This window comes from Hypanus sabinus, chromosome X1 (assembly GCF_030144855.1).
Source record: "Hypanus sabinus isolate sHypSab1 chromosome X1, sHypSab1.hap1, whole genome shotgun sequence".
Lineage (NCBI taxonomy): Eukaryota > Metazoa > Chordata > Chondrichthyes > Myliobatiformes > Dasyatidae > Hypanus > Hypanus sabinus.
This window is the reverse complement of record NC_082738.1, coordinates 16,300,961-16,313,141: the sequence shown is the minus strand read 5'-3', so window position 1 is coordinate 16,313,141 and position 12,181 is coordinate 16,300,961. Positions and strand designations below refer to the sequence as shown.

The following is a 12,181-nucleotide window of genomic DNA, read 5'->3' as shown; positions in this document are numbered from 1 at the left end:
TGCCCCATCCTCTTGTTGTTAGTTATGTGAAGAGTACTCATACTCCTTTTATTTTAATATTATTTTATATATTCCTAAGTAGGAAATATGAGTGTGAATAGGCCATTTGACCCCTTGCACCTGCTCCACCATTCAACGTTAAGGCTGATCATGTGCCTCAAACTCACCTTCCCATCAGATTCTCATCTCTCTCCAGTTCCTTATTGCTCAAAGTCTATCTGCCCTGGTCTCAACAACTGAACATTCACGGTCCTGTGGAACAGAGAATTCCGAAGCCTCCAAATTGACAACCCTCCAAGTGAAGAAATCTCTCCTCATCACAGTCCTAAATAGCTGACCCTTCATCCCAAGTCTCTGCTCTAGACCCAGATCCTAAACTCAATTTCCTGTATTTTGCCCATATATCTCCAGGCCCCTCCCTTCCATGTATCTATCCAAGTGCTTCTAAAATGTACCTACCTCGACCACTTTCTCTGGGAAGTTATTCCACATACTCACACCCTGTATGAAAATGTTGCCCCTCAGGTCCCTTTTAGATCTTTCTCCTCACCCTAAGTTGGTGCAACCTCATTTGGGTCTCCCTTGCCCTGGGGACAAGACTGTTACCATTCACATCTCCTGATGTGAAACATTCCTACAAGGTTGCCTCTCCTACTCCTACTCTCGAAGGAATAAAAGCCTAGCCTGGTCAACTCTAAGTGTAACATTATTAAATGTTGGAGCAGGTTTGGAGGGTTGAGTGTCCTAATTTGTATCTTTGCTTGAGATTCAGATTTGCTTGATTTATTCTCCTAGTTTCTCTGTGACATATGCTTTTAATTACATAAAATACTGAACTTTATCTCCACCTCATTGTTACTGTTACTTATTTCCCAGTTGATTTTTCTTATTTATTTTATTTTGAGAGACAATGCAGAACAGGCCTCCCGGCCCACTGAGCTGCACCGTTCAGCAGCCCACTGATTTAACCCTCACCTAATCACAGGACAATTTACAATGACCAATCAACTGACCAACTGATACATCCTTTGATTGTAGGAGGGCACCGGAGCACCTAGAGACAACCCAGACATTCCATGGGGTCTCTGCACTAACCACATCTTTCTCAATTATTACTTATTATCATCAGACCACAAGACAAAGGATCAGAATTAGGCCATTTGGCCCATTGAGTCTACTCTGCCATTTCATCATGGCTGATCCAATTTTCCTCTCAACCCCAATCTCCTGATTTCTCCCTGTATCCCTTCACACCTTGACCAATCAAGAATCTAGCAACCTCAACCTTAAATATTCATAAAGACTTGGCCTCCACAGCAACAAATTCCACAGATTCATCTCTCTCTGGTTAAAGAAATTCCTCCTCATCTCTGTTCTAAAAGGACACTCAATTCTGAGGCTGTGCCCTCTGCTCCTAGACTTTCCCACCATAGGAAACATCCTCACCATATCCACTCTAATAAGACCTTTCACCATTCATTAGGTTTCAATTAGGCCACCCCTCATTCTTCTGAATTCTAGTGAATACAGGCCCAGAGCCATAGAACACTCTTCATATGACAAGCTATTCAATTCTGGAATCATTTTCATGAACCTCCTTTGAACCCTCTCCAGTATCTGCACATTCTTTCTTAGATAAGGGGCCCAAAACTACTCACAATACCCCAAGTGAGGCCTCACCAGTGCTTTATAAAGCTTCAACATTTCATCCTTACTTTTATATTCTAGTCCTCTTAAAATGAATGCTAACATTGCATTTGCCTTCCTCACCACAGACTCAATGTGCAAATTAACCTTTAGGGAATCCTGCACAAGGACTCCCAAGTCTCATTGCGCCTCAGATTTTTGAATTTTCTCTCCATTTAGAAAATAGTCAACCCTTTTATTTCTTCTACCAAAGTTCATGACCATACATTTCCTGATACTGTATTCCATCTTCCACTTATTTGCCCATTCTCCTAATCTAAGTCCTTCCGTAGCCTATGACCTCAAATCTCCCTGCCTCACCACCTAACTTCGTACCATCCATAAATTTGGCCACAAAGCCACCAATTCCATCATCGTAATCATTAATGCACAATGTAAAAAGAAGCAGCCCCACACAGACCTCTGTGGAACACCACTAGTCACTGGGAGCCAACCAGAAAAGGTTCCCTTTATTCCCACTCTTTGCCTCCTCACAATCAGCCATTGCTTTATCCATGCTAGTATTTTTCCTGTCATACCATGGGCTCTTAATTTGTTAAGCAGCCTTATGTGTGGCACCTTGTCAAAGGCCTTCTGAAAATTCAAGTGCACAACATCAACCAATTCTCCTTCATCTATCTTGCTTGTTATTTCTTCAAAGAATTCTGGCAGATTTTTCAGGCAAGATTTTCCCTTGTTAATAAACCATGTTAATAACAGCCTATTTTATCATATGTGTTCAAGTACCCAGAAACCACATGCTTAACAATCATCTCCAACATCTTCCCTACCACTGAGGTAGTAGGAAACTGGCCTATAGTTTCCTTTCTTCTGCTCCTCTCTTCTTGAAGAGTGGAGTGACATTTGCAATTTTCCAGTCTTCTGGAACAATTCCAGAATCTCATGATTCTTGAACGATCATTACTAATGGCTCCACAATCTCTTCAGCCATCTCTTTCAGAACTCTGGGGTGTACACCATCTTGTCCAGGTGACTTGTCTACCTTCACACCTTTCAGTTTCCCAGGAACCTTCTCCCTAGTAACAGCAACTTTACTCACTTCTGCCCCCCTGACAATCTTGAACTTCCTCAATATTGGTAGTACCTTCCACAGAGAAAATACTTATTCAATTCATCCACTATTTCCTTGTCCCCCATTACTCCTCTCCAGCATCGTTTTCCAGTGGTCCGATATCCATTTTCACCTCTACTACACTTTATGTATCTGAAGAAACTTTGGATAATCTCTTTAATATTATTAGCTAGCTTGCTTTTGTATTTCATTTTTACCTTCTGAAAGACCTTTTTAGTTGCCTTCTGTTGGTTTTTAAAAGCTTCCCAATCCTCTGACTTCCCACTAATTTTAGCTCTATTATATTCCCTCTCTTTGGCTTTCATATTGGCTTTGACTTCTCGTTATCCCGTTGTGTTGTCTTGCCTTTAAAATACTACTTCCTCTTTGGGATATATCTATCCTGTGCCTTCCGAATTGCTTCCAGAAATTCTAGCCATTGTTGCTTTGCCATCATCTCTGCCAGTGTTCTTTTCCAATCAATTCTGGCCAAATTCTCAGTAATTCCCTTTACTCCACTGTAATACTGATACATCTGACTTTAGCTTCTCCTTCTCAAATGTCAGGGTGAATTTGATTATATTCTTTTCCCCTAAGAGTTCCTTTACCTAAAGCTGTATAATCAATTCCAGTTCATTGCACAACACCCAGACCAGAATAGCTGGTCACCTGCTGGGCTCAACCACAAGCTGCTCTAAAAAGCCATCTCAAAGGCATTCTAGTAATTTCCCCTGTTGGGATCCAGCACCAACCTGACTTTCCCAATCTACCTGCATATTGAAATCCCCCATGACTACTGTAACATTGCCTTTTTGGCATTCATTTTCTATTTCCCATTGTGATTTGTAGACCACATCCTTACTACTGTTTCAAGGTCTGTACATAACTCCCATCAGGGTCCTTTTACCCTTGCAGTTCCATAGCTCTATCCACAACGATTCAACACCTTCCGACCCTATATCATCTCTTTTGACTTTTGATTTGACTTCATTTTTTAAAAACCAACATCATATACTCACCCACACCATCTTATCTGTTTGAGAATCTGGCAATGCCTTTTCTTTTGTTGAACCTTCTTGTTGACGTGGCTCAGCAAAATGCTTTTTAAATAACTTGTCTTCTTAACAAAATATGGGAGCCAATAGCAAAGCAAGGATATAGTGTGCATTCTCAATCGTCTTTGAACTTGGGGAAACTATTTCAGCAGAGGCATTTAAGAACCAACCACATTACAGTGGGTCTGGAGTCACAGACTACCAGACTGTTAAGGAGAAATTGAATGACAGTGGGGTTTTATTGACAATCCATTTTCATTATTACTGAAATTAATTTCTAAAATAAAAAGATGTAAATGCAGATCAAGGAGTTTAGAAATAAGTTCTAGCGACTGCTGTTTTATTAACAAATTAAATTCTGTTATACATTGCAGAACAGGAATCCCATAAACTCTGACTTGGCACGGGAACCATTTAAACAAATTCCACAGCATCTCACATCTTCCAGCAGGCGGCGCTGCTGTTGCATTTTCCCCCCAAAGCTGGTAGAAATCAAAAAAATCTTTCAACTGCTTCAACCACTCATATTCATACATAGTATTGTAATCCAGAGGAACAGAGGTGAAAACATGACAGTAAGTGCTGGTGTTGGTATCAAAACTTGCCCGCAAGAGAAGCGCATTTATAATGCCCTCCAATTGAGGCAGGGCTAAGTACATAATCTGGCTGAGCTCAACCAAATAAAGGGTCAGCAATACAGACATGACACTGCCTTAGTCCCCTTGATATCATTCAGCATTCCCACGTATTCACTGAAAACCCTTGCTAGAAATTTGCTTGTGTGCTCAAGGAACCGAAGGCAGAGTTATGATTGTGGTTACATCCACCGTCAAATCAAGTCATGGCATTGTCAATATTGGGCAGTTCAGTAAAGGTGAGTGCCTCAAGTGGAGGGAGGAGAGAGGGGAGGGAAATAGAACTTTTCCAGCAACAAAAGCTGTGTCCAGTTAGAGCTTAAGCAAAGTGGGATTTTCTGTTTTATTAAATAAAAATGACAGACTGTAGTTAAAGGTTTAACAAAGAAAGCAAAGGTCTAAGTTATTCCAATTTATTATGAGAGAGGTCTTCTATCCTACTTTTCATCCTAAAGTTAATGTTACAGCTGATAAACAGTAAGAGCTCTACTGAACTCTCCAGTGGCAATCACCACACTCCTACCCTGTTCTACAGCAGCTTTGCATGCTTAAGCACAAAAACCTAACCCGCTTCTTTCACAATTACACTAGCAACATTTTCAAACTGGATTTTTTCTGTAAACTTCTGTGAATTATTCTCCTGTTGGTTTCCAATTTTTAGTATTTTCTTCACCTGTGGATGTTAATCTTGAGTTTTGCTCAGTTGCTGTTCTTGACTGAAATCTGGACATTGAATGGTGCTGTATAACTTAACCTGTGGCCATGGAGAGTGAATGAGGCAGCTCAAAGGGTCAAAGATTTACTTCTCCCAACCAGAAAGCACTCACAACATTGCACATTTTCATGAATAAATTAATTTTGAAAGGAAAACATGATAATCAGGAGCTATTTTAATTGGTCCATATAAAATCCTATTGAAGAATAGCAACATCTTTCATTTTTACAGCACCTTTAATGCAATGAAATATCTCAAAGGAGCAATCACCAAACCAAAACTGGTATCAAGGTGCAAAAGGACGGATGACCAAAATCTCATATGTTTTTGAGGATGGACTCACAACATAAAGGGTGAATTTGGGAGGTATTTCTAGTGCTAAATGTAGCTGTCAATGTTGGGGAAAGGGCTTCTTACTGTGGTGGCAAATATAAAAGAGGTCCAGGAGCTATGTTAGTGTCTGTGTAGGAAGGATCATGCTCTTGGACTGTAGGGTTATTGGGTAGGAGGAGATTAAAGGGATGGAGAAGGGGTGAGTTGTTGGAAGGATTTGAAAATTAACAGAAATTTAAAGTTGTAGCACTGATTAATATGCAGACGGGGTTTGGGGTGATGATTGACTTGGACTTTCTAAAGATAGATGAATCAGGATCAGACCTTGCTATCTCACATGAATAATCCCCACCACCCTCACTCCATCCAACTTCCTCCTGAACTTCCTTCAAGGATCCAATTCATCATAAATTCTGATGGGAAACTGGTGCTCCAATTCACACTGGCAGACTAATCAACTGGGGAAGGCAGTATAGCCAATGGAGATTTGAATATTCATCCACTGGATGGTCATTTTGATTGAGTTCAGCACAAGATCATGGCCCATGTCATCTGCACCAGACAACTTCACATAAAGGTTTGGGGAAAAAGGCAGGAAGTATCCTTGGAGCTAAATTCAAAAAGAGAAAACAAGGGGTGATTGTCCATGTTTTTTGCAACATTGCTTAATTGGAAACCAGACACTTACACATGGCACACCCACAAAAGAATACACAGAACTTGTTTAGCTGGTGTTTGATACCACACTACATACACAAAGAAAAAACAGCGTAAGTATAATATATTATACATTCTTGACTAAAGCTTTTTCCATAAATTCTCCATTATCAGGCAAAATAAATGTCTGAGCTATACAAATAAAACTATAGACTTTGATTAAAATATGTAATATACAGTATGGTGAAAGCTCTTCAAATATATACCTTTTTTGCTGCTTGGCCCAATGGGTACCTCAGCCTCACAGATTTACAAAGTATTAGCTACACCCCATGGGCACAGTGGGTTACAGGCATTGGAGGGCAACTATCACTTTCCCTCTCCACCCTTCATGTACTTTAAGTAATCATTCAGAAGGGATAGTATCTTTTGCAAAGGGGAAAAAATCAGTCGAGGAATTAGAAAGGCTACTGTCTAGCTTTATGTAAAATATAACACTATGCACACAATGCAAGAGGTGAGGGGAGGTCCCAAAAAGACACCTCTGACACTTTCTCTCCCTTCCCCACCACTTGTTTAACTGGAGGAAGCCCAGGTGACTTTGTTGCCACCCAGGTGAGGTGGTAAAAATTCCAATGTTGTTTATTGCCGATCCCTCCCTAGACCCTGAGCCAAGTGGCTCTGAGAGAGCAGTTAAACCACTTTGATCGGTCTGGAGTCACAAGGATGGCAGATTTCCTTTGCTTAAACACAGAAGTGCATTAGATCAGTAGAAATTTCTAAGAATCTGCTCATTTCTAGAATACATTATAACATAGACCCAGGCCAATGTATAGTTTTTTTTTTCCAGATTTCATTACTGTACCTGAACTTGAATTCCCCTGCTACGATGGTGGGATTTGAACTTGTGTCTCTGAATCAATGGAAAATTATTCTGCTACTATAGCCCAAATATGCTGACTTTTCCCTTGCTTATCTCCTGTGGCCTTATTCTATATATCTTGCTCCTGGGATTTCAAGGGATTCTACTTCCAATGGTGTGGTGAGGCCATGTGTCATGACCAAAATCTACTTTGCCCACTCACGATCCACAAGCCACTGTGCCCACCAATTAGCCAGTTCTCAGTCGTGCTGCCAATCTGAAAACACGCAGAACTCAGAAATGCACTACAAACTTCCTCTCTATCATTCCCAATCTCACCAAACATATCAACCTTCATCCTCCCCTAGGCAAAAATAAAGAAAAGCAACATTGTCAGCAAGATTCTGGTAGTTCTTAGATGGAGCACCAATCTTCAATAATCTGTGAAGCTGAACTTGTTTGAATATATTGTTAAACATAAAGGTTACAACACATTTAGCAGTGACTCATTGACATTTTGTGACAGTTTATCATAATATTGAAATCTTTTGGATTAATATTTTTGACGTGTCTATATCTGAGCAAAAACATAAAAATATACTTTTCTTCACTGAAATGAATGCGTGTGATTCCTCTTATTTGAGCGTGCAACCAGAAAGCCATTCATAAACATATTAGTTTGAAAGATTGATCTCCACACTACAGGAATGAGGACCTCTGTACAAAATGGCTGTTTAGAGTGGTTTAGTTTTGGGCAAGGTGCTTCTAGGCTGGCCTACATACACTCACTATCAAAAGCAGCTGAAAACCTTCCCAATATCAACTATCCCTTACTTGCCTTGTTTTTTTAAAAAAAAGACTTGTTGCACATATGCTCAGTGACAAGCCATTGTTGTCTGGTATTGGAAGGCTGACTTGTGTTTATGGCAACCTCTGACCAAATCTGCTGTAAGCTGTAATGTGAAAAAACTGAAAAACTTTCCACAAGCTTGAGATGGCCCAAGGCATTTAGGAATGCATGAAACAGCTTCTGAAGTGAATTGTGCCATGTAGATAGTACACAGCAAGATCCTACAATCTGCAGTGCAATGATGACCAAATCATTCATTTTACTTGTGCTTGTCAAGATTTTGCACTCGGTCACGTTATGTGAACATTCCACCCAAAAGTCTGGAGGGATAGCAACATATTCAGCCAAATGCATAACCCAGCCACTTTATAGAAATAATATTTCAATACTAATCTGCTTCCAAGGCTCTCTCAGCTATGTGCCATAATAAAACACACTGGCATATTTAATAAGCACAGCAGAAACTATCATGTTAGTTCACCATTTGTCAGGTGTTGTGACTACTCTGAGATCACATAATAGCCAATCTTTGTCACCAACACATTAATATACACAATATATTACATACGCATACTATATATTACATACCAGGAATCTGGTGCTGAGCTGTTGTTGTTCACTACTAGCTCCATGGTTCTTGTTTACATTATAATAAAGAACCAGACATTTTACACAAGCATTTCAAAGGCATCTGAGTGCTTCTGTAGGCCAGCTCATTTGATCCAAACAACAGAATGTAACATTAGTCAAGGCTGATTCACAGAGCACTCCTGAAGTAAGAGGTGATATGCAGAAGAACTGTAGGGTATGTGAATGCTAAGTTCCATTTTGCTCCACTTCTACAGTCAGATGATGGGGAAGGGGGGCGGTGGTTAAGAGGATAGTGTGGAGCAAGAGCTTTGTTCTAAGGGTCTCAAGGTGAAGTTGACTCAGGAAGACACAGCACAAAATCATCCATCACCCAAAGATAGTTGTTGGGAGAGATGGAAGGCTGTCACTCCAGTGGGAATTTAGGTGAGGCTTACCACACTACTGCACTGACTGAGCTGACCATTTGGGTGGGTTGATATCAAAACCAAACAGGCTACTGGCAGGGGTTCAAAGACGTCCTTGAAGATCCAGTAGGGCAAAGGCAGAGCAAAGGAGTTCAGGACAAATGCCATGAGATCCTGGGAGGCCAATGGCTAATGTTTTTGAGTCATCCAAAAGCAATCACAGTAAACAGAAAGTGCTGGAACACTCAGCAGGTCAGGCAGTGTCTGTGTAGAGAGCAACTGAATTAATGTTTCAGGTCAATAACCATTTGCTAGTGCTCCAGTGAAAGGACTTCGATCTGAAATGTTGTTACCATAGGTAATGAAAAAGTTTTTTTTAAAATGCCAGGCTTATTACTGCTCAGTGTAAATACAGGTATTCGGGCAGTGGAAAGGACAGAGCCACAGAACATGGGACGGGTTTTAATGTTTCAATGATTTGGTGCTAAGAATAACCTTAAAAGTGTAACCCACTCCACCTACCCAATGGGAAGTGTTGCAAAAGTTAGCACTTGGCAGATGTGCAGGGGGGGGGCAGTGAGGGATCACACCTGGGAATGCTTCAGCATAGCACCCTTCCTTGGTACTAGTTGGTGCCAAGTACACCTACTGATGTGTAATGGCCCAAGAACTGGGAGAGAAGCCCTTGTAAATTAAGTCTCCAAATGGAATTTTGTTTTGGGAAGGCAAGTTTAGTTTGTAGACAATAAAACCATCTTCAGGGAAACCCTGGTTACTTTGACTTTACTGGGAGAGAGTTTGCTACACTTTCTGCTTCCTCCGCTCTTTAGTTAGGCTGTGTTCTGAGCAGACTAGGTTTGTCAGCTGGTTTTGAGAGTCTGGAAATACACCTTAGCCCATGTCCAAACCACTCTAATACAAGAACTGGTTTATGACCAGCCTGACCTGATCTGGAAAAGATAGGAAGGACTAGTCTTTCATTCAATAAAATAATATTTTGGTGAGTTAAGCTGTGCTATTGTTGTTGGTAAGGAATCCCAAATCCATTACACTTCGTCTTCAAGTATCACCAACTTTGTTCTCCCAAAAGCTTTCATTGAAAGCCTCGATAAATGTCAGACCAACATTACATTTTCACTGACTGATACTACAAGTTAGACCTGCTCTGAACTTATAATCAAAGACCAGTGCAGTATGACATTCTACTACAAAGGATGGCAGTGCCTTTAGGGAACAGCAATATTCATGTGAACACTCCAAGCTGCCAGTGACGTCCACATTGCAGCACCAGATACTTTGGAAACTTCACACTTAAACTTGAGTGAGTTCTTAGCTTCATAAATCTGGATCTAACATTGGTCCCAATTAATCCACTACTCTTTAATCATCCCACAGCCCCTTTCCTCCTTGTCTAGTCCCCCACCTAAACATTTTGCACATGCCTGTTGTATTAGTAACACATGGTGTTATTCAATGATTGAGTCCGCTGGGCTCCCATTTACATGGGCAGTTACAATGAGGATCCTCAGTGAAACACAATGCAGGCATTGCGCAGTGCAATCAGTTTATCTCATCATGATTGAATTCACTCTCTGAGGAGGACTAGGCTGTGAGGGAGTGGGACCCAACCTAACATTAACACCTTACAAAGTGCAGCCATCAAACATGAGTTGAGATTAAAAGGAACCTCGTGTAATATGAATATCTATATAGAGGCTAGAGCAAGTTGATCTTATACAGAGAAAAGGATTGTTTTTAAGAGGAACACTGATGTTTCTAAAGCTTGCTCCTTTGGGTGATGTAGTAGGAGCTAGCTATCCTTGTCTGGCCAGTTGACCCCTTTGGTTTGTCTTTGAATGCAGCAAATCTCCATCTCATCTTTTCTGTGGCCCGAGCATGACTTTGGTGATGAAGTTCACTATGGCGGATGCTGGCTGCTCTGGGTCAAGTTCAGCAAAAAGATGACAGACATTGTCCGATGTGCTTCCCTGTTTCTTCGCCACAAAACCAAACATTCTGCAAGAGAGAGAAACAAAAGGAGATTGAAGTACCATGCACCATTTCTTTGAATATCGCTGTAAGACATTCCTTGATCTCAAAGCTCTAAAGATTCATATTCAGTCCAGACCTTTGGTGTTGTCTGTGTGGAGTTTACATGTTCTCCCTGTGACCCTGTGGGGTTCCTTAGGTGCTCTGGCTTCCTTCCACATTATGACGAAGTGTGAACTAATTGATTAATTGGATGTTGTAAATTGCCCCTAGTGTGTGGTGAGACACAGGCTGCCAACACTCAGTGTCTAGCCTCAGCAACTCTGGCCAGCTGGGAGTCTGCAGGCTCCTTCTTAGGACACCAGCAGAGAAGGCAGCAAATAACACTCTTAATACTAAAGCAAAGTCATGAGCATACTGAAAATCTGAGTTAAAATGGAAAATACTCAGCAGGTCAGGCAGCATCTTCGGAGTGAGAGTTAATGTTTCAGGTTGATGCCCTTTAATCAGAAATGGGAGATGATGAAGATGAAATTGGTTTTATTTTAAAAAGAAGGGAAGGGTGGAGAGAACAAAGGGAATGTCTGTGTGGGTGGGAAATGACACAAGTGGTGGAGCTATAAGGCAAGGGGAACAAGTAAGAAATAGGTGAAGACACAAAATATCGGTTCAGAGGAGGGGCAATTGTGAATCAGAATCATTGTTGGAAAGAGCTGAATCAGCATTGACCCTAGGTGGTTGTAATGTGCCCGTTTAAGGATGTGGTGCTCTTGCCCAAGTTTACATCGAACCTCACTACAATAGTCCAGGAGCCAAAGGCAGAGAGGTTTTGGTGGAGAATTAAAGTGAGAGGTGACCAGAACCCCAAGGTCACACTTGGTATTTATATAAAAGAATGCATTTACAAAGCAGTTTTGAAAAACTTTGAATGTTTGGGCCCTTGTGTGGCTAAGTGTCTAGGAGTTTACACATGCCGGTGTTTAGAACATAATTGTGGGTGGATGGGAGCCCATCCCATAGACTGCAGGGACCCCCTGGCTCAAATGATCAACCTGATTTTGGACAAGGGGCAGACTTTCCAGGAGTATATTTAATTCAAGACATTAGGTCTCCTGGAATGATTGAGGGCTTGACGTTGACAGCACTTGGGGTTGATCTTGCAGGTAAGAACACTGTCAGGTTTGCCAGTGAGGCAAGAAGCTGCAGCTTTAAGAGATTCCAGCCATATTTCTGAGCCTCAGTCTTCTTCAGTGACACACCCTAGGTTGGGCGTGCAGGAAAAATGACACCAGGGATGTGGTCCTTTGCACTCACTGCCATGTTACCACCTGT

At 41.2% G+C, this 12,181-nt stretch overlaps 1 protein-coding gene across 7 annotated transcripts in view; it reads right to left on the bottom strand.

Moving 5' to 3' along the window:
* Positions 1–4,124: 4,124 nt before the first annotated feature.
* LOC132384632 (tensin-2-like) overlaps positions 4,125–12,181 on the bottom strand; it is a 259,306-nt gene continuing 251,249 nt past the window's right edge. For all 7 annotated transcript variants that reach the window (XM_059955932.1, XM_059955933.1, XM_059955938.1 and 4 more), the window contains one exon: positions 4,125–10,876. In XM_059955932.1, the coding sequence (XP_059811915.1) occupies positions 10,735–10,876 (142 nt within the window). In that variant the 3' untranslated portion in view covers positions 4,125–10,734. The remainder of the gene's footprint in view (positions 10,877–12,181) is intronic.